At 40.2% G+C, this 23,635-nt stretch overlaps 1 protein-coding gene across 1 annotated transcript in view; it reads right to left on the bottom strand.

Moving 5' to 3' along the window:
- ANKFN1 (ankyrin repeat and fibronectin type III domain containing 1) overlaps positions 1-23,635 on the bottom strand; it is a 354,546-nt gene that overhangs the window by 22,395 nt on the left and 308,516 nt on the right. Inside the window, exons 14-17 of the mRNA XM_058445882.1 lie at positions 21,972-22,187; positions 10,993-11,159; positions 7,787-7,937; positions 6,055-6,223 (exon numbers count right to left, since the gene is read on the bottom strand). Coding sequence (XP_058301865.1) covers positions 6,055-6,223; positions 7,787-7,937; positions 10,993-11,159; positions 21,972-22,187 — 703 coding nt within the window. The remainder of the gene's footprint in view (positions 1-6,054; positions 6,224-7,786; positions 7,938-10,992; positions 11,160-21,971; positions 22,188-23,635) is intronic.

Raw genomic sequence — 23,635 nt, 5'->3', positions numbered from 1 at the left:
TGTGGCCTGGATTCCATTAGGCTCACTGCCTGGATAGTCCATAGGTTCCTCGAAACTCATCATTTGTCATACTGACCTCGTCATCAATCCCCTGCCCCAAACCTGTTCCTCCTTCCTATGGCCCATTTCGGTAGATGGTAACATTATCCATCTCAGCACTCTTATTCAGACTCTCTGGCTCCTTCATCCTGCTCTTCAACCACATCAAATCAATCACAGAGTTCCATCATTTTAACTCCTAAATTCCTTGTCTCTCTGCTCTCTCTTCTATACCCCCACCAAGGCTGCCTTGCTTTGGACTCATAGACCTGTGAGATATGACCAGATGGACCCGTGAGGTAGTCTCTTAACTGCTTAATTGTCTCATCATATCCAATGTCAGCCTGATTTATTTGTTTTTTACTCTCTCGCAATCAGTCCTCCATGAGCTGTCAAAATCTAATAAGATCACATCATCCCTTTTCTTAAAATCCTTGCTTTGCTTCCTATTGCCTATGGGATAAAGTTGTACCCTCTTAGTGTTATACAAGTAGCCATGTATGATTTTGATCTTTTAAACTTTTAGCTTCATCCTCTGTCACTTTTCCTCGGATGCCTTAAGCATCCATCACAATGAGCTGTTAAGAGTGCACTTAATCAGGCTGCAGGTCTCTGAGCTTTTATACGTACTATCCCTTCTGCCTAAAATGATTTTCCTTTTCTGCCTGCCTTTTCTTTCCCATTCTGAATGTCTGTTTATCCTTCAAGATACAGCTCAAGTATTATCTCTGTAAGGAAGAATTAGATGTCTTTCCTTTGAAACTCAATAGCCTGCCCCTTATAGCAGTGCTTTCGTTTTATGAAGACTATCGGTAGGGCTACCTGTATCCTCTAATGGATTTTGAGCTTGTGATGGGCAGATGGTGCCTTATTAATGTCTGTGTGGTTCAGTCCCAGCACAGTACCTGGCATATAGGCAGAAGCTCAGTAAATGTTTGTTGAATGAAGGATGTAGCCAAGCACAAGCTGAGTATGAAACATATACCAGGCCTCAAACTATTATTTTTTAAAATTCCCTAGTTTTTTTTTGTCTTTCTAGTCCAATTGGTTTAAATCATAAAGCCAAGGAAATCAACAAAAACCAATTTTCCTTGTCATAGGCCTGCTGTCAGTTGTGAGCACCCACAAGGTCAGGGCAGGGTGACCTCCTCTGTGCAGGCTAGGCAAGTCCTCAAGAGGCCACGTCACCTGATAGAGTTTCTAAGGGCTCATGATGCTGCTTTTCCTTCTGTTCCTGGGAACTTCGTAAACAGTGATGCTTGTAGGCCTCCAGGAACATGTTTTATTACTACAAAGGGGTCCTATCCTGCTCCCACCCAAAGGATGGTAGAGTGTCAACCTTCAGGCTGTGGAAAGAGGAGTGGGTTTTTGGTGAATCTGCTTTGCCCCAGCTCAGTCTTCCTCATCCAGGTCTCATAACATCCTCCAATAGGACAATTTATCTGGACTCCACAAGTAATCCTGTGAAGGAATAGCCTGTGGGTTTGCTACAGTCTAGACCTTATTCCAGGAGACAGAGAACTAAGCTCCTTTATCATTTTGTCTTTGCTAGATCTACGCAGTGCTGGAATAGGCACAGATGCAGTTTCCATAGCTGGTTAGCAAGTTATTGATGATTCACTTAGGCCACTGGCAGGAACAAGGTCAGTTTGCCAAATCTCAAATTCTTTCATGGGGACAGGGATGACTTATACAAGTCAAACTGAAATATAGTGCAACCCTTTATTCTATTATAATTTACATATTCCCATAATTCACACCTTAAGTTTCATTAGAATTCCCATGTGGTTATTAAAATTTTCTGAGTTCTGACTGAATTTCCAAAAACATTCTCTCCTTTCTCAGAAATGCTTAGTGTATCTCTTGACCCTTTACTATGTAACTACCTATGAATGGAATTTCCTGCTTATAGAAAAAATAATGCTTAGCATCCTTCTTAGAGAGGCTTAGGACCACTGTAGCAGGCCCTTGGAAGTTCCTATATAAGGTGTCATTAAATGCTTAGTGGCCAGATGCCTGATGGAGGAAGTAGTTATGATAAACTTCCTCTTGGAAAGCTCTGATTGCTTGGGGATAAGATGGAGTTTGTCATGATTCTTATTGAGACCAAGGCCCAGAAATGTTTTTGAAATTGTTGCTGGTGGTGCTCAAGTACAATAATCATTGTATTAGAGAGTGTATTAATTTTCTGCTACTGGCAACATTTCCTCCGGTCCCTAAAGAAAGACTAATAGAATTGTTTATGCCAATGGAACCGAGCCCAACCAAGTGGTCTTTTCTGGAAACTTACATGGTACTCATTAATCAGTTGGATTACCAACGATATGGCAACAAGGGAGGACCAAGAAGGTGGGAAAGCATGTCTTACTCTAGGAAAAACCATCTTAAAGTCAGGCTTTGATCTATGGCCTATTTTTCATAGAGGAAAGAAAGGATCTGATGCTCTCGTATTGCTTCCAGCAATGTGAAGAGGTAAAACAGGTAAAAAGGACAGGCACAGTTGAATTTGGCTGAATTCCTGTGTTAACCACATCTCTAGTTTTGTATTTATGTATTAATCTCTTTGTCATAGGCAATACTACTTAAATTGTAGTCCATGGATTAGCAGCAACAGTGTTACCTGAGGACTTACTAGAAATGTAAATTTTCCAGCCTCCTGCTGGACCTACTGACTCAGCATCTCTGGGGTTGGGCTCCAAGAATCTGTATTTTAACAAACTCTCCAAGTGATTCTTATGCAGGTTAAAATTTGAGAAGCACTGTTCTAAGGCTATCATATCTCAAAGTATATGTTCTATGGATTATTAATAGGTCCCATGAAAAACGTTGCTCTAGTCATGGTCAAATGAATTTGGAAAATGCTGGCTTAAACAAAGTTGAGCTTTAAAAAAAATTATTTTTTAATTTTTATTTTTTAGGGGGATGACCACTGGATTTTGCAGAGCTTTTCATATGTTACTCTACCGCTCAAAATCTTTCGTTGGATTTCCAACATACTTAAAGTAAAAATTCCTTATCGTGGCCTGTGAGGCCCTGCGTGGTCTAGCTCCCATGACTCTCTGACCTCATCTCCTATCTTTGTTGCTTTTGCTTACTACACTCCAGATATGCTGATCTCTTAGCCAAGCACACTCTTACTCTAAGGCCTTTGCACTTACTGTTCTCATTGCCTGGAAATATTAGGTCTGTGCTCAAATGTTTCTTCTTCAGAGAGGCCTTCCCAGATCACCCAGCTGTATAAAGTGCAGCTTACTTCACTCGAGTCCCTTACGCAGATTTATTTTCCTTCATGACCTTCGCTTCTGATATTTACAATATTATGGTTTATTGATTGGTTTGTTACTTGTCTCTTCCACTAGAATGTAAGCTCTATGAGAAGTTTTTTCATTGTTGATTCTTCAGTGCCTGGAATAGTGCCTGGCACATAGTAGGTTACTCAATGAATATTTATTGATGAATGAAGGAAAAACTGAATCAGGAAAAGAAATGGATGCTAACAGACTTCACAAAATTATAGAATGGAGAATAACAACAGTGGGACGAAGGGTGGCTACTCAAGAAGAGTGTGTGAGCCTCACAGAAACAGGCTAGAGAGGATATTTGCATGGCTTGGACCTTCAGGGCCTTAGGAGTCACATATATTATAACGATTGATACCAAGTTGTAGATTGTTCCCACCAAAGCCATTGAGGCATGGGGAAATGAATTTCATGTATTTTTGCCTGTAATCATGGAATAACAATGACTGTTTAACACAGAATGGAATCCTGGTTAGCTCTCCAGTGAAATGTTTTCTTTAATTCTTTTCTCTGTCAATTATATATCCCTGGGAAATCATTCATTTTCATGGCTTCAGCTGTTATTAATAGACACTGGACAGATTTCTGTGTTTAGTATCCAATTTCTCTCCTGCATTTCTACTGCCAGTGAAACATGTCCACTTGGATGTTGACTTAGCACCTTCAGTCTCAACATATTCAAAGCTAAAAGCATCACTTTCTTCAGCAAACCATTTTTTACCCTCTGATTTCCTTACTTCTGATAAAGGCAGCAATAGCCTCATAGTCATTGAAGCTGAAAACAATGAGAGCATTCTCTAGACTTCTCCCTTTCTCATTTAAAGAGTTACCTACTTTTGGGCAACTTTTCTTTTTTTTTTAATATCTGTATTTCTTTCTTTCTTTTTCTTCTTATTTTGGTACCTACCCTAACACTGGATGAATAAAAAAATCTTTGAAATTTTTGACCTCTGCTTCCCATCTGTCATAAACAGATTCCTCAGCCTGATGCTGGAGATATTGCCCAATATGGCCCCACCTTTCCTGTACAGATTTATGTCCCACCTTTTCCTCACATTTCTCTGATCTAGCCAAACTGGACCGCTTGTTCTCGTCCCGATTCTTTCTGAATTCTTCTGTTCTCATGTTTTTGCTCATCCTACTCCCCCAGCAAGAAAGCTTTTCTTTTTATTTATGTTTATTGACATCCTGTTTGTTCTTCAACACCCCATATCAGATACCCTTCCCTCCATGAAGACTTTCTCATATCTTCTTTGAGAAAATGTGCTTTCTTTTTTTCAATATTAACACTTCCAATTTCTGGCATATTCTACCTCGTTTTATAATAATTTGTATTCTCATTTTACTCCTGCCACCATACGAAAGCCCCTTGAGGGCAGAACCTTTGTCTTACCTCTAAATCTCCACAGTGGGCACCGAATAGACACTTATGGAAATACCCTGCCCCAAACAGTGTTGCTATATTACAGACTAAAAATGCTTTTTGGCTGAGGAACTCATTAAATGGTCACATTCACATCCAGGCCTCCTGGGAGTGGTATGGCCAATGTGATTAATTGTATGACACAGAAAAGGTGTAGAAAGGTTAAGCAATTGCCAGTGTCACACAATAGGGGATCCAGGACTCTCAAGTCCCAGTCTACTAATCTGATTTGAGCTTCTTCTAAGAACACTCCCTCCTCTAGAAAGTAACAATTGCTGTTCATCAGCTTTTGGGCATCTGAAGTGCTTGGAGCAAGGAAAACTGAGAGGCTTAAGCATATCATCCTTGAGGGATAAATTCAGATGCAGATGCCCAGGGCTCAAATGAGACATCAGGCAGTGGCCTTGGCTGCTTCTAAATCTGGTGGCTGGGGAGCAATCCAGAGAGGGTCTGCCTCCATTCCACCCACCCACTCACTCACCCTCCTGCAAATTGTCCAATTCATTTGAACTGACCGAACTCTTGCTAATTGCCTCTTACTGGCCTGTTACAAGATGAAGCATGGGAAGGGGACAAAGCCTCCCTATTCACATTCTCAGTGGGCAGCAGGGGTCTCTGCGAAAGTAGAGAAACTGGACCCCAGGCTATTCGTTTTTGAAAGTCAGGACAAGATCTTCCACCATTCAGAATCCCACATTATAATCACAAGATTGCATCCTGGGAGATCCTGTCCATTTCTCAAATGGTCTGTCAGAAATTTAGAGTCTATTTAATAAGTCAGTGCTACTTAAAATTGTAGGCTTTTTTTCCCCTCCAAAGTGATATGCACTCTACATTTTAATTTCATTATTATTTTTTTCTCTGGTTGGGGATGTGGGGACGGTGAGAGAGAAAGGGAGGAAAGGAGAGAGAAAGGAAGTGGGGAGAGAGATGGAAGGGGAAAAAGAGAGAGAGAGAGAAGGGGCAGTGCTTTTCATGAAAACATCGGTTTTTATATTTATGTTTTAAGAAAGCAGAAGGGAGGCAAGAAGTCCAGCCTGATAACTGAACTTTCTGTTCAGAATTCCTTCTTCTCCATTGGGCCTTTGCTAGGTTTCAATAATTATTGCTCAGGCACATAGTCTTGGAGCTTTGCTTTTTCTCAGACTTGTACACAGTTCTAGGAAGGGTTGTTGCCAAAGCCATCATGTGATTTATTGACCCTCCACTGGGACAAGGGGGAACAGATATAACTTTGTGATTTTATTATAAGGAGGCTGGGTTAATATTTCTAGGTGAAACAAGCTACTATACCAAGTTCAAACATCTGAAGAGGGAGGTTAAGAAACCCTGAGTGTGGGGTGTAAGGATTATTCTGTCCTGGGGCTGTACAGACGTCGTCTGAGGCAGGGAGCAGGAGAAGAAAGGACACATTGTGACCCATTTCCAACACCTCCTGTGTGTAGAGGCGGAAGTTCCTTGCCTGCAGAGGGACACGCGCGGAGGAAAAATAGGAGAGTTACAACATGGCACTTACATAAACAACACCAAACTGGCATAAAACATCTAACAAAATTACACAACTTCAAGCTTGGAATTTTTATACAACATAAATATTAGGCTTCAGCCCATTTAATAATGCTATATAAAATCAAGATTTAAGGCAGTAATGTTCCACATAAACTCTGAAAACAACATTTATGCTTCTTATAAAAGCAGAAAATGATTGCATTCTGTGGGCTTTTCAAAATGATGACTCTAATTACATGAAGCAACAAAAATGGATTGAATTAAAAATCCACTAGTTTCAATTTAAGTTGGTTAAGGGGGAAAAACGTAGTTTCTGGCCAAGGACTGAGAAAATTTTACAAGTATCCAAAAAAAAAAAAGGTTGTATGCACTGTTAGGCAGTTAGGCAGCCTTCTCCCAACATGTATATGTAGCCCAGGAGTCACCAATGAAATATGAGCTGCTTCAAACCTGCTAAGTCCAAGAAACCCTTTAATAGTATCTACTGTCACAAGTGGAGCTCTTACTTTTTTTTCTCCTAGTGAACACACGGCCACCCTTAGAATAATCCGGTTGCTTCCCTATTGTCTTTATGGCATCTTGTGCAATTTAGTCTTCATTAGTGTTGGCTGTTTTAGACTTAAAATCGAAAGAGCACCCCAGTGGAAGGACATTCTTAGAACTTTAATTTATTCCCCTGCCTCCATGGGTTAGAGGCCAATTCTTGGTTCTCTCGTATTTAAAGAGAGCCAGTCGCTCCTATAATGGTCTCCCAGTTTACAGGCTAAACTTGGTTCATTGTGTGTGTGTGTGTGTGTGTGTGTGCATGTGTGTGTGTGTGTGTGCGTGTGTGTGTTTTGGGGAGGGAGGCAGGATTGATGAACATAGGCCCCCCCAAAAAATTAAATAATGCTACCTCATATCAACCTATTGGGCAGAGCCTAACAAAGTTTTACTATTCTCCTTTATGCCAACAATTTTTCTTGAAGTTGCTTCTTAGTGGAGGTTAGATTTGTACATTTTGATTTAGATACGACAATAATTTTGACAGAAAGTTCTCTGGGAAAAAATAGCATGGCATATCTTTGGGACATTGCTGTAGATTATACCACCGTTATCCTTCTATTCTTAGAGAAATCATTTGTCATGTGAGTACACCTTTATTTATTTGTATGTTCTCTTTGCTTTATGCTATCTTGAAGCTGAGCCTGGTTGTCTTTTAAGGTAGACTAGCCATTGTTTTTTTTTGTTTTTTTTTTTTTTGTTTTTTTGCTGACCAGACCATAGTACAGTGGGGTGCAGAAAACGTGGAAGAGGTCCAACACAGAGGAGCTGGAGGAAAGGAACAGAAGTGCAGCCTGTGTCTACCTGTGGGCATCAATTCAAAATGTGCATGCACTTGCAAAGTGGTGTTTAAGTAAAGGAAAATTCACACACACACACACACACACACACACACACACACACGCCACTTAATGTTACAATGCAGTTTCCATGAGCCATAAAAAAAGAAGATAAAAATGGTAAAGTCTAGTACCTGGTGTAGAGGTATATTGATCTGCTGAAGGAGAGCTTTCACTGCCATCTGGAGCTCGTAGAAGAACAATTGCATGGGGCAGTCAGAAGTATGATCCACACTTTCCATAGATTCAGAGCCAGAAAGCTTTTGGATCCATTCCCATTCCTCTCTGTATGTTGAGTCAAGTTAAAATTAGAAATATAACAAAAGTTCAGAACATAGCTCAGAACTTTCTTAGTGTATGTGTCCAGAACCTGGATAACCAATGCTTGGTGGTTAAAACTCAGTGTAATTCATGAAATGTGAACGTTTTGCCACCTAAATGGAGCTTAAAATGATCTCTTTCTCATTTCAGCTTAGTTCACCTATCAAACCACATATACCTCAGAACAGCAGGCCTAATTTGTATGAATCAGTTTTTGAGATTGGGGTTCTCAAATATTTTGTAATAATTTCCTGACTGTCCTCATTTTTCTTTCTCTGCAGATCCCCTGTAAATTCTAAGATCCTACATTTTACCACAGGGGCATCTGCTGGCTAATTCTGCAGTTTAGTAACCACAGGACTCTGGTCCAACTCAGGCAACAAACCACTTGGCACATTTCAACCCTGGCCTGTTGTAATTGTGGGGGATATTTTGGTTTTTCTCTCTTTCCAAAAGCTTGAGGAGAATCACAAACAGGAACACCAGACAATTCCAATAAAAGGAACCAAGGGATGCATATCACTGCTTCCATCCTCCTTACAAACCAGTCATCTGTGTCTTTATTCTGCATGCTCTATAATCCTTCCTAATGAACTTTTCCAAATGTCACACAGAAGGGAAGGGAAAAGAATGGCAGTGGGAGGAAAGCACATCTGGTTTGCCCCCAGAGGCTGCTCTTCAAAAGGAGCTTGAAAAGATCAAGGTAAATGCCTCTTGGGCAACATTGTTTCCACAGGTCTCTTAGCACAAGTCTCTAAACACATTCAATTGGCCCAGATTCTCCTGCGAACTCTGCAGGGAGCAGCAGTAGGCTCTCAGGAGCAGGCTAGAGAGGAAAGGAAAACCCTCCTCTCAGGGGATGGAAAGAGAGGAGGTGCTGACATATGTTCCCACCCTAGTGAAAACTCTCCGAGGCTTTCCCCAAAGGGCTCTACCAGCCTGGGCTCCAATCTGTGGGTCAGAAAACCAAATTGATTGTGGCATGAGCTTTTCATCAAAAACTACTCTCTTTAACTACCCTCTTAGAAAAGTTTCTGTTTTCAAGATATCTGTTTTATTTCAAGTCTCACACTGGACAAAGCTATGGAAAATTTACCCTTTGTCCCAATAAGAAAAGAAAAAAACCTCAAAATTAAATCCTACTTCAATCTGGGCATACTGTTGGCTTCACAAATAATTGAAATCTTTGAGAACCTGCTTGGGAAATGTTTCTTTTTTCCCATCACTGATATGGAACAAAACGAGAGTTTTGTGACTAGCATATGCACGCATAAAACCTAAAGGACAACATGGCTAAAATAGCATTTGTAATCAAGTTAGAAAATAAATGACCGGTAGGAATATCATAAAAACACCTACCACTAATCAGTTTCTGCTAGAAGGATGAAGGAGATGGAACTGACAGAGAAAAGGCTACTGGAATCTTTTGTACAAATTAAAGCTGGATCCTTGGCAAGGGAAAATTAGTTGGTATAACCACTAGGAGATGGAGTTCAAGCCTTTAAGATACAAATCTAGAAAATGGATGAGTGTAATCTTTACTAAGTCAACCCACAAATGAGCCATGTAACCTTTTGGGAAAGACTGAGGCGATAATGAATGTTGATTGTGGCAATGACCACCAGATGGCAGACTTAAAATCCAGGTGTAGTTGTTAAGTGAAAGGAGAGACTATGGTAGTCAGCGGGTTCCCTCCTCCTCCTCCTCATTATCATTTCCTTCATTGTCATCAAGCAATACTTAAGAAACCTAGTGAGACATCAGAGGTGATAAAGTCTCGCCACTTTAGGGATCACATTTTAAACGACCAAATTAGAGTCTCCTTTGGCTAAGCAAATCCATGAGTGTAACTAGAATCTAGTTTATACTGTTTGGGAGTATCTAGTTTATGCCCTTTGAGGTCTGAAGAATTCTGGATAATTTCTTTTTTTTTTTTTTTCTTGTCTATTCCTTCCTTTCCTTTTTTTCTTTTCTTCTCTTTTTTTATGTTGAGCACAATTCAGTTCATTATAGCAGACTTTCAGAGGCCTGCTATGAGGGTTGTAAAGTTGAGCCAGATTACCAAGATTGGGCAACTTTCCCAAAGCTAACAGGGTAATTCACCAAATGCCAAACTGTAGAGCAAGTTTCCAGAAGCTCGGGCCTTGTTACTTCTTTTCTTCCATAGAGAATTGTAAGGGTTGTAGAAAACATACAAGGTCCTCAGGCCAGAGGGTTAGAGTTAGGGAGAATGAGGGTGAGGAGATTTTTTCAGATCGGGGGAATCTGGCTCTATGAAACCCATTCCTATAGGCGGCATTTAAAAACAGAAAGCAAAAAGAACATGGCTGTTTTAGATTATAAAGAAAATATACTGGAAATAGCAGTGTTGAAAGAAAAGGTCAGCTGTTCATTAACCAATTGAACATCAGTGGTTTTACCATGAGTAATGTAGAGAGGAATGTGAAAGGACAGTATCCTCTTTAATGGGCTCATGCCTTCCACCAACCAACAAGCAAGCCCTCCTTATTCTAGTGTTAAAACTAAACTCTGGCCAGGCACAGTGGCTCAAGCCTGTAATCCCAGCACTTTGGGAGGCTGAGGCAAGTGGATCACCTGAGGTCAGGAGTTCGAGACCAGCCTGACCAACATGGTGAAACCCCGTCTCTACTAAAAATACAAAATTAGCTGGGCATGGTGGCACACACCTGTAATCCCAGCTACTTGGGAGGCTGAGGCAGGAGAATCATTTGAATCTAGGAGGCAGAGGTTGCAGTGAGCTGAGATTGCGCCATTGTACTCCAGCCTGGGTAACGAGTGAAACTCCGTCTCAAAAAACAACAACAACAAAACAAAACACAACAAAACAAAACAAAAACCCCCAAAACTAAGCTCTGCGCCACTCCAGTGTGGCATCTGAGGACACCTCACCATAAAAACTGCACTGGGAAGTAACAATTCAGTCTCCTTCTGGCACATCAAGCTGGTCACTTGAGCCACTGTTTCATCACAAGGAAAATTTTAACTCCTGATCACTTACCTAGAAATGTTATTGTTTTCACGGATCTTCACGTGGCAGAGAATGTTGGGCAACTTTTGGGTAACGAGAACTTTGATTTGATCCACAGAGCTACAGAGCTTTAGGTAACCCAGATATAATCCAGGAGAGAGACGCTGATGACTCCTTTTGTGATAGGAGAGAATATCCTGTAGGGTTAAAAAAAAAAAAAAAGAAAACAAGAAAACATCTCGAAGGGCAATCTCAAAACCTTTTCCTTTCTAAGGCAGGCTTGTCATGGATGAAAGCAGCTGTCACTAAGTAATTAGGTGAGAAACCTCAGGTATACCATGAATGCTGGGGAAATGGTGGTACAGCTACTCTTACCTTCAGGAGAATTCTTGGCCAGGTAATCAGTTTTTAATATATTCTATATGCTTATTTGCCTAAGATTTCTGTGCCAGCGTAGGTGTGTGAGTTGTGTTTGGGAATAGGTGATGGTGGAAGCAGCTAATAAAGAAAAATTGAGTTGATAATTTCTGTCCTTGAAGATTTTAATGTTTAGCTGGGAGAAAACAGATATTTGCAAGTGTAAAAGCTGACAGAACAGTTAAGGAAGCTTTGTAATTTCTGGATTGTTAAAATGGAAAAGTCGTTTAAGTAAAATGATTTAAAATAGAATCCAAATTTTATAGTAAGTAGGTTCCTTATCTTGAAAATTAAAAAGGTACTGCCAAGAAGTTTATTGAACTTTATATTAACATTTAAGTTGTGGCTATATTTATGCACTAATTCTGAGAATGAAGAAAGAATGAATCAAGCACTGGTTCTTTTTTGGCTTAATTTTAAAAATTAAATTGTATGATAGCTAAAATGATACTACTTATATTTGACTTTTACAATGTAACCATGAAGAAGATAATGTTTATAAAAGTATTTGAAGTCTTCACATTTTTTTCCAGGCATCTTTTAAAAAATGTTGATATTCAAGTCACACTCTTATGAAATCCCTGTTCATGTTATGTTTTTCAAATCCTTAACTGGTCTACCACTTCTAGAGTCTCAGTTGTCAGTGGCTTTGCATGTTATTTGATTAGGTCTCTATGTCCTCAGCTTCACTGAATTCTGTATCTTTTACAAGATTTTAAATTTTGCCCTGTAATAGATTTTCATTTAATTTGCATTATATTGTCACATCATAATATTCCAAAAGCAGCAGAGACTGAACAAAGCTGTTGATTCAATAGTTAGTTAAGTGTCAACCAAGTTAAGTACAGGGATGTTTGAATGCAATCTTGTTTTTTATGTGGTCATTTCTCCAGTGAACTATTTGGGTTGTGACTTTTGATTCTCTATACAACTGCAGGGATTCAGATAACGAATAATTACAAAAATCAGATACCATCCCCCAACATCAGTAGGTAAAACTTTTTACATTTGGGCAGTGGGGGTTGTGACACAAAGTTAGGAGTGATGAGTCAGGTAACTTATTAATATGGTTTGGATTTGTGTCCCCACCCAAATCTCATGTTGAATTGGAGGAGGGGCCTGGTGGGAGGTAATTGGGTCAGGGGGGTGGATTTCCTCCTTGCTGTTCTCATGATAGTGAGCTCTCACAAGATCTGATGGTTTAAAAGTGTGTGGCACTTCCTGCCTCACTCTCTTTCTCCTGCTCTGCCATGGTAAGACTTGTTTGCTTCCCCTTCACCTTCTGCTGTGATTGTAAGTTTCCTGAGGCCTCTCAGGCATGCTTCCTGTTAAGCCTGCAGAGCTGTGATTCAATTAAACTTCTTCATAAATAATCCAGTCTCAAGTAGTTCTTTATAGCAGTGTGAAAATGGACTAATACACTTATTATAGGAGAAAGTTTCCTATAGGTTAGAACATATCCTGGTTTTCAAAAAAACAAGGGTTAAACAACTAAGAGAGTAAAGTTCAAGTGCCTTACCACAAAAAAAGATAAGTAAGTGAGGTGATGGATATGTTAATTAGCTTGATTCAGTCATTCTACATTGTATACATATATCAAAACATCACTTTGTACCCCACAAATATATCCAAATATAATTTGTCAGTTAAAAATAATACTAATGAAAATATTTAAAAGGGTAAGGTAAAGGGAATCAACTCTACCATTAAATTCAGGGAAGGTGAGAAAACAAACATTGAAATGTCTATAGAATTCTATCTGGAATGGAAAAGTATGGGATCTTCCTTGACCATCATACTCTAGAGGAGTGATCTTTCCTCTGTAGAATTAACCATCCGCAACATCTAGCATATTATTGCATATTGTCTCCTCTGTCTCATCCTTTATCAAACACATATTGAGTCCCCATAATGTGTCAGGCACCATGTGAGACATTGGGGTTTCAGATGAATATGATGTCATCCCTACTTTTGAGGAGGTCAAAAAGGAGAAGTAAACAGAGGATCACAATATATTGAAATCAGTTTTGTAATAGAGGCAATGTAGGCATACAGCAGAAGGAGTACTTATATTTTTCTTTCGTGTTATTTTCTTGAACTAAATTGTGAAATTAATGGTAAGGCTATGTTTTTCATTGCTTTGTGTCCTTAGTACCCAGTACTTTTCTGTATAAATTAGGTACACAACGTGGAAAATTAGGCCAGATACCTTAAACAGAACATAAGGGAATAGTAGAAGAGGGATAGAATAAGAATGGTCACAACTGGGAGAAATATCTAATGAGCATGTACAGAAAAGCAAAATCTAAACAATTTTTTAAAAGATTACTTGGCCAAAAAAATAGGCTAGAAAAAAATTTGATCTCATGATCAAGAAGGAATTCTTATTAATATCAGGATGGATAAGGCTGAACTTTTTAATGTCTTCTATCCTGTCTCTTCAGCCTAGATCACAAGTAAATAGTTGACTACAATAAATTCAGTCAAGGTGGAATTTGGGAAATGAACACTAATCAAAGGGAGAGAAATGGTTAATGAGGGAAAGAAAAATGGAAGTATTCAAATCCACTGAATTTGATGATATGCACCCTAGGAATACTTGCTAAACAAACAGATGTGGCTACAGACTCACAGGTCATTATTTTTGAGAAGTCATGGAGAACTGGAGAAGTCCCTAAAGACCAGGAAAGGACAAATATAGCTGTCTTTGAAACAGGAAGGGGAGAAACATAGAATGACCCTAGTAATTAAAGACCACCAACTTATTGATCTTCAGGAAAAATGAGAAAGAACCATCAAACAATCAATTTGCAGTCATCCAGGAAATCTTGAGACACTGAAGAGGAGTCAACATGGTTCTGTGAGAGCAAATCATACAGATTACCTTAATTTATTATAGCAATAGAACAGGATTCCAAGACCAGGGAGAAGTCTCCAGTGTAATCTGTTTCACTGGATAACCTGGGAAAAATAGAATCTGGACCACGTTGCTTTTAACAAGCTGAATATCTGGGTGGGAGATTTGTAGATAATGGAGTTGGTGAATAAATAGTAGACATATTGAGTGTTGGTCCAGTGGGGATTGGTCCCGAGGACCGGTCTGTTCAGCTTATTTATTGACATTCTAGACAAAGAAATCAAGAATGTGTGCATCAAATTTGTGGGTCCCAAATTTGGTATGGTTTTGCTTTTCTGGAAAATAGTAATAAAGTTCTAAATTACCCTATGCATTGGAAAAATAAGGCTATGATAATTAGGGTTGAAACTTAATATGAAAATGTGCTTGGAAAGACCTACACCCAAGAATACAAATATAAGATAGGTAAGAGTATCAGAGAAAAACATGTGGGGGTCAGAACTGACCACAGATAGAATGTGAGCTAGGAGTACACTGTGGTTATATAAAAACCAACAGCATTCTGGGATGGAGTAATTCACTCTTTCATTCAATTTTTTAAAAGACTATTACTGAGCATCTACTCTGTGTTTTCTTGCCTTTATGTAGTCATTTTTCCCTCTTTAAAATGTTTTGGAGCCTGAGAAATGTATGGGAATGGAAAGAAGCTGTCTCATCCACATAATCCATGACACACTAGAAAGGCCATCTGTTTTTTTGTTTTGTTTTGTATTGTTTTGAGACGGAGTCTTACTTTGTAGCCTAGGCTGGAGTGCAGTGGCTTGATTCTCTGTCTCCTGGGTTCAAGCGATTCTCCTGCCTCAGCTTCCCGAGTAGCTGGGATTACAGGCATGTGCCACCATGCCCACTCAATTTTGGTATTTTTAGTAGAGACGGGGTTTTGCCATGTTGCCTAGGCTGGTCTTGAACTCCTGACCTCAGGTGATCTACATGCCTCGGCCTCCCAAAATGCTGGGATTATAGGTGTGAGCCGCTGCACCCAGCCTAAAAAGGCCTTCTAACACCAAATTGAATGCCCGTGGTTCTACATATTACCTGATTTGACCTCTAATCTGCTTTTCCAACCTCCATTTCCACTATAGCCCTTTTGTGTTCCTTATCTCCAGTCAAAATGGATTGTTTTTTCTTTCCCCATACATGCGCTAATCTCACTGTTCTGATTGTTGTTTCACAAATTCACTCATTTTACCAACTTTTACTGAGCACTTACTATGTATCAGTCATTGTGGCTAGGATATTGATGACACTGAGATGAATAAAACATGATCCTTCCCTTCATGGAACTCACGTTTCAGTGTGAGAGAATCATGTAAGCAAGTTTTTCTCACCCAACATCATAGAGGCCATAAGAAGACTGTGTTAGGCCCATTGTGGGCCTAAGGGAGGGTGAAATCCACTCTTCCAGTTTCTGCCTCATTTCTTTATCATGCTCTCAATTTAATTTAATTCCACCTATTTAATTCCTTCTTTCTTCTCTCCTTAATTTTGTTCTTTCTCTCTCTTTTTTTCCACCTGGTTAACTTAACTACCCTCATGGCTCAGCCAAATGCCGTCTCTTCTGCAATGCCTTCCCTGATATTTTCAGGCAGAATTAATAGCTGCTTTGTCTGTGTTCCCCATAGTACACCGTTTGTACTGCTATCAGGCGCTAGTTTAATTCTGTCTTGTATTACCTGGATTTGTTTACAGATCTGTCTGTCTTCATTTGACTGAATTCCTTGAGAGTAGGGACCTTGACTTATTCATTTGTTTTTTTCTGTAGCACCTAGAAGAGTGCTTGGTACCTAGTTGACATTGAAAAAAATATTCATTAAATATGAAGTGAGAGGATCAGAGGAGGTGGGGTCTGGGGCTGGTCTTTAGGGAGAAAATATGCTGTGCTTGCACAGTGACTAGGAAGGGTATATCCACCTTCTTGTCATTGATCAGAGATCCTGAGAGCTTGTTAGAGGAACAATAGATAGTTGCTTTTTCAATAACTACAGCACTTTTATTTTGTTGGATGGAATATGAAAACTCAACCATCCGTGATGGTACAGGCGACAAAATGGTGGCTAGTGGTCTTTGTAGGTCCAAGATTATATGGACTGCAAATAATTTAATTTTCTGAATTATTTTCTAAATTATAAAAATAAAAGGACTTTACCAAAATTTTTGATTTTCAACTTCTCTTCAAAACACTGAAAACATTTCAAGACTGGGACCACGTTCTTCCATTGTAATTAGCTGAGGCTGAATCGGAGCTGCTGTCTTTAAAGGGACAAGAATAACGTAGTCTCTTTTACTTACACTCGTTTCTTTTTATTTTAATTGAGCTATAACTCATATACTATAAAATTCGCCCTGTGCAAGTGTGTAATTCAGTGGTTTTAGGATATTCACATGGTTGTGCAACTATCACCAGTGTCTAATGCCAGACCATTTTCATCACTTTAGAAAGAAACCACACATTCCCCTATCTCTCCCCCTGCTGTTCCTGAAACCACTAATCTACTTTCTGTTTGTATGGCTTTGCCTATTCTGGGCATAGCATATAAGTGGAATCATACAACATTTAGCATTTTGTGTCTGGCTTCTTTCACTCGGCATTACATTTTCAAGGTTCATCCATGTCGTAGCATGGATCATATGTTATTCATTTTAATGGCTGAATAATATTCCATCATATGGATATACCACATTTTGTTTACCCATTCGTCAGTTGTTTGGCATCTAGTTTACTTCTACTGTTTGGCTATTGTGAATAATTCTTCTATGAACATTGGTGAACAAGTTTTTACCTGAACCCAATTGTTTCCTAAGTCCAGCCCAATTGCCTCATTTCCAGCAATCTTTCTGATTCCTGTAGTTTTTGATCCTTGTGTTTGTAGCTGCTTGGGGGTAGAAAGAGTAGGAATGTGCTGGAAAAAAAGCAGAAAAAGGAAGAAGAGGTCCTGGGCACCTAGGGTGTAAGAAGAAGACACTGAATACCTAGAGGTGACAAGGAATGCCTAAGGAGAAGAAAAGGAAAGCAGGGATGAGAAGGAACAAAAGACATGCTTCACCACAGCTTCCCTAGATCACAAAGGATGCAGAGAAAACCAGGGGCAGGGCGGGGAGGAAGGTGTGTACAGCAGCATGGTGAAATGGGGAGGCCAGCAGCCTAGGAGTCAGAAGTTGTGGGTTTGGTCCCTCTTCTAGCTGATATGACCTTGACAAGGTACTTCCTTGAAATTCACGGCTTCTTCTGCAAACTGGACACAAAATGACTCACTCATCCTCTTTGGGTTTGCATGAGGATCAAATGATATCATAGATGTGACAAAGTGTTAGAAAGTTGAATATATAGTACACACGTGAGAGATTAAGCTTCAGGAAAAAGCTTTCATGTGAGGCTTCCAAGGACTGAAGTGATCCCTGAAGAGAATGGTTGGAGCAACTTATCACCTGAGAGAGGCCTTTCTGTTGGAAATACTCTCATTGTCAATTAGTTTGCTCATAGGGACTCTTGTCCACAGTAACTCTCTTTTCCTTCCCAGGCAAGGGTGAGGAGGATTTTTTGCTCTTTCACAGATAAATGAGAGAGGCCTGTTTTGAAGGCCTGGGATTTGAGAAGGTCAGGAATTTGAGGGAGTTGGACACTGGAGTTTCCCTGGGGCCCTAGGGATTCATAGATTAGTTATGGGCCCAGATTTTGTTAAAGCCCTGATCTGTTTTGAAAACCCCATCGTGGATCATAACTTTTGTACAGCTATTCCTTAGTTGTGATGGAAAGGTCGAAAATGTGATAAAATGCCCCACGGAATGATTAGGCCATTACCAGAGGTCTCTGTGGACCGGGTGTGTCCTGAGGGCAGCCTAGCATTGCTTAAAATTTTCTGAGACATGAATGGTGATTATTATCAATACAAATTCAAGAAACAACAGATGCTGGCAAGGCTGCAGAGAAATAGGAAAGCTTTTACAGTGCTGGTGGAAGTGTAAATTAGTTTGATAATGTGGCAGATGGTGTGGCGATTCCTCAAAGACCTAGAATCAGAAATACTATTTGACCCAGCAATCCCATTACTGGGTATATACCCAAAAGAATATAAATCATTCTATTATAAAGACATGTGCACACGTGTGTTCACTGCAGCACTATTTACCATAGCAAAGACATGGAATCAACTTAAATGCCCATCAATGATAGACTGGATAAAGAAAATGTGCTGCATATACACCATGGAATACTATGCAGCCATGGGAAGGAATGAGATCATGTCTTTTGCAGGGACATGGATGGAGCTGGAAGCTATTATCCTCAGCAAACTAATGCAGGAACAGAAAATCAAACACTATGGGTTCTCACTTACAAGTGGGAGCTGAACAATGAGAACACGTGGACACAGGGAGGGGAACAACCTACACTGGGGCCTGTTGGTAGGGGCAAGGGGAAGGAGAGCATCAGGAAAAATGCATGCTGGGCTTAATATCTAGGTGATGGATTGATAGGTGCAGCAGATCACCATGGCACACCAACGTAACAAACCTGCACATCCTGTACTTGTACCCTGGAATTTAAAGTAAATTAAAAAAAAAAAAAAATTTTCTAAGACATAACAAAAATCACTAATATTTATTGAGCACTACTTTGTGCTACTCTTTTAGTCATTTATGTACTAACTCACCTGTCTTCATTAGACCCCTATGAAGTAGGTTTTTTTTGCAGAGGAGGAACTGTGAGGGATAAGAAGTTAAATAATGCCCTGGACACATAACCAGAAAGGGTGGAGTCGGTATTCACACCCAGTCATCCTGATTTCAACGTGGTGCACAGGATGTGATGTGATGTAGCAGAAAGAAGCCCAGGCATCCAATGAGAAGGCCTGCTGGTCATCACTCCACCACCCCCGAGAAAAGAGAGTGGTCTGTGGCCTGTTATTGTGGGAATTACCAGCCTGCTTTGGGTACCACCAAGACCTATCTCTCCCTTTGTGTTGAGTTGGTGGGGCCAACTCCTGATATAATTAAATCTTAAGTCTAGGAGGGATTGGATAGCAGCCCTCATAGTTTTATTCCCCATTTCCTCTCTAGTGTGAGACTTGTATGGGAAGGAGGGGAGAGAGAAGAAGTAGGGGGAGGAGAAGGGAGAGTGGGGGTGGGTGGGAATGACATCAGGTGGGAATGTGCCAGTCAGCGGGGGTAAATTTTCCACTTGGATCTGTGTGGAAACCCGATCCTGCCTCTATTTTTGGTTTCCTTCTCTAACAACCTTTCACCAGATTGGAATTTTTCTGCACCTGTAACACATTTTTAATGTAATAAGTCTAGGAGAAACCAGGTATTATATCATGCTGAGGCCTGTGCTGTGTTTCTAGGAGCAAAGGTAGCCCAGACCCTAGTTTATCCCTATAGGGGATTAGTGTATTAGTCACCCTGTAAAAGCTCAATTTATTATGATTTTTTAAATGTTTCTTTTAGCACTTGCTTATAAAAGGTGAAGAGGGGAGCCTCAAATGTGTCTGTGTTCCCTGCCCCCACCTCCTTCACACAAGCACATACTCTCTGTCAATTCCCTATGAACCCAAATTCCACAAAATTAAATCCAGAGGTATTGGCTTTGACCAATTAGCTTACCTTTGCTTCATTGGCCTTTGTCCTGGTTTGGGCCAGTGCAAGTAATGAAAAAATGAGATTATTGTACTTGCCACCCCTTGGCGGGGAATGAAAGTAACTTAGAAAGTAAGTTAGCTGTTTAGGGTGACCACAAATGGCTCCCAGGACGGAAGCTCAGATTTGGGTTGTTTCTGTGCAACTGGGTCCTTCTTTCTCCCTTACTCCAGGCTGGCTGTCTGTGAATATGCTACTGCTTGCACGGGGCTCAGTGTAGATGTTTCTGCCAGCTTTTCTACCTAACCGAAGTGTCCTATACAATTCGTCCCTATCACTGGGTTTAAAAAAAAAAAAAAAGAAAAAAAGAAACAGTTTGAAGCCCATGTTCACAAAAGAATGTGTGAGGCAGAGAGAGCGTGCTGGACCCAGGAGCATACGTGGGTTGGTGTCCCAATTCCACCATCCAGGCCAAGGGCTGCATCTAAGCTACTCGGATTTTGAATTTTGGTGGCTATTCAGTATTCAAGTAAGTCTTTTATCCTTTATTTCGTCTCCTGTCCCCCACTCACTAAAATCCTGACTTCTACCTCAGAATATGACATAATATAGCAGAAAGGAGCCTATTTGCAATCAGAAGATCTGAATTGAAGCCTCAGCTCTGCCATTTTCTAGCTGTGTGCCAAGGGACAAAATCAAGTTTTGTGGAGACTCAAGTGGATATAGTTTCTGGTGTCTTTTTTAAGGAAAACAACACAAAGTTATGAAAGCAAACCTGCTAGGGTCCCTGCAAGGAACTGGAAGGGGCTTGTACAAGTGAAGGCTGAAGGACATCAAAGCTTCATTAGCTTCACTAAATTGCCTCTGTGTGTAGCTCTATGTCATTTAACCTCTTTGAGCTCTAGTTCTTTCTCTCCTTCCTTCCTTCCTTCCTTCCTTCCTTCCTTCCTTCCTTCCTTCCTTCCCTCTCTCTCTTCTTTCTTTTCTTTTTTGAGATGCATTCTCACTCCATCACCCAGGCTGGAGTGCAGTAGCGTGATCTCAGCTCACTGCAACCTCCACCTCCCTGGTTCAAGCAATTCTGCCTCAGCCTCCTGAGTAGCTGGGATTACAGGTGGCTGCCATCACAACTGGCTAATTTTTGTATTTCTAGTTAAGATGGGGTTTCCCCATGTTGGCCAGGCTGGTCTTGAACCCCTGACCTCAGGTGACCTACCTGCCTTGGCCTCCCAAAGTGCTAGGATTACAGGTGTGAGCCACCGCGCCCGGCCTCTAGTTATTTCATTCCTAAAATGGACTTAATCATGCCTGTCTGTCTCAAGGGAGTATTGTAATGAACATGCAGGAGTAAATATGTGTGACAGTGTTTTTGTACATACACACCCATGTACACACACACAAATACACACACATGCACACATATATATACAATTTAGAAATGTATTGTTATTACAGTTCATTCAGATATTGGTTTAATGTTTTGATTATACTATCTAGAGATTCCCTATCTCCTACTCAATTATTTGTCTCAATGTTTCTTTTCTTTTCTTTTCTTTTTTGGAGACGGAGTCTTACTCTGTTGCCCAGGCTGGAGGGCAGTCGCACGATCTTGGCTCACTGCAACCCGCCTCCCAGGTTCAAGCGATTCTCCTGCCTCAGCCTCCCAAGCAGCTGAGATTATAAGTGTGCGCCACCATACCCAGCTATTTATTTATTTATTTTTTTCTATTTTTAGTAGAGATGGGGTTCCACCATGTTGGCCAGGCTGGTCTTGAACTCCTGACCTCAAGTGATCCACCCACCTTGGTTCCAAAGTGTTGGGATTACAGGCATGAGCCACTGCGCCTGACCTCAATGTTTCTTACTGGCTCATTGGCCAGGGCATGAAAATGCTTTATTGGGTGCCCACTATTTGTATGAATGAATTCCAGATCTAGGGAGTGACAAATAAAAAATAAGCTTCTGCATTTGCAACAGCAGACCTCTGGACCCTCTCCACTCCATCACTGCATATGTAAATGGCTCTTGCAATATTTCACTAGACCTTCAATAATTGGGTTTGGAACCTTAAGTATACCAGGGAATTAAGAAACAAACTACTTACCTGGATGGTTATCAGTAAAATGTCCAAAGCTGTTGGCTCCTCAGGTGTGGATAGAGACTTTCTCTGGCTTTGCAGCTTTGAGATCTGCATCCACTTGCCATTAAAAAATGAATAAAGCATCTCCACCTCCCTGATGGTGACTATGAGTATGTTTCCATGTCGATCTTTAATGGGCTCATAGTAAACTCTTCCCAAGTTGTGTGTCCCAAGTAAATTCTGGAAACAAATGGATTACTGGTAGCATAGAGGGTATTATGCTAACAAAGCAACACAACAGCAACAAAAGACACCGTGAATAATTATCTGACTTCTGAGAAGCTGTTTGCTCTCTTTTTTTTTTTTTGCACTTAAACCTAGAATATATGGCATCATAGAAATGTACTTCACAGAAGCTCAAAGGTCGTTACAAAGACATTTGTAAAGATTGCAGAGCCTGCAAAGATTACAGCAAGACACACAAAAATTATGTTTTTTTAAAAAAGCAAATTCGGTATCTGTAAATATTTCTTACCCATATAGACACACCAGTACATAAACCTCAGTTACCAGCACTTGAAGAGAATCCCAGATGTTTTAAAGAAAAATGTCTGATATTTAAAGTATGCTTCTGTGGAGTTCTCAGGAGATCTGCAGTAAGCTGGTATGAGGTGGGGTTGTTTAAAATGAAGAGGTGAATTGACAATGTAGCACATTGTACAGGTCCCCAAATGACTGCACATTCCCTTCAAGATACTCTAATTGGGAAATTGGCCTGGTTTGACTTATCTGCATTTCAGGGGCTTCTGTTTATTTAAAAATCTGTTAAAATTGCCTATAAACTGGGTCAACTGAGGCAGACAATACTTTTAGGAAGGTAGGAAGGGAAAGATGCCACACTCAATATGGAGGGGCTCAGGTAGTTATTCCTAAAATAAACAGGAGTTTTACAAATATGCAGGGTTTGAAGATTTCTAACCTAGAACACTGGATGAATAGGATAAAATCCTTTCTAGCTTTAAATATCTATGATTTCTAAACATTATAAATCATCCTAGAGCTCCTAGCTGTTACTTTTGTGTGCTCACATAAGAGGTGGTGAGATGCCCTGTTAGCATGAATACAGAAATAGAACTGGGATTTGTAAAAGTGACAAGGATGACCTAAAAATGAATGAGCCAGGAAGTCAATATCTACATCTATGAAAACCCTGGAATTTTCCCTCACAGGTAGGGACTGCGTCCAAAACCTTATCTTCTTCCTTACAAAGACCAGACATAGGACAAATAAGGAATTTCATAGATAAGTTTTGACATAAAAATTCATTTGGCAAGATTATGACTTTTTTGCAATGGCCTAGTCACTCAGTCATATTTTTTCTTTCCAATATTTGACTTCTAAATCATAGAGAAGTGGGTGTGGCTTTTAGTCCAGCCCTGTGGGGTACTAATAAGCAGTGTGATGCTGGTAAACTGGCTAGCCAAAAAGGGGGGAAAAAAAAGGAAGAAAAGAAAAGAAAGCCCTGATTTGTAGCATATGCCGCTTTCTGTGGTGTAAATACTCTTGCTGTAGTGGGATTTCAAACTACCCAGAGTTTGACGACCCGCTTTCAAAATCCCTGAATATTTAACAGTTGGCTCTCTCAGGCCAGTACAAGTTGGCTCCAGGCTACCATTGCTATTAAGCCT

The sequence above is a fragment of the Hylobates moloch genome, unplaced genomic scaffold, assembly GCF_009828535.3.
Source record: "Hylobates moloch isolate HMO894 unplaced genomic scaffold, HMol_V3 SCAFFOLD_10, whole genome shotgun sequence".
Classification (NCBI taxonomy): Eukaryota; Metazoa; Chordata; class Mammalia; order Primates; family Hylobatidae; genus Hylobates; species Hylobates moloch.
This window is presented reverse-complemented; position numbering and strand designations above follow the sequence as displayed.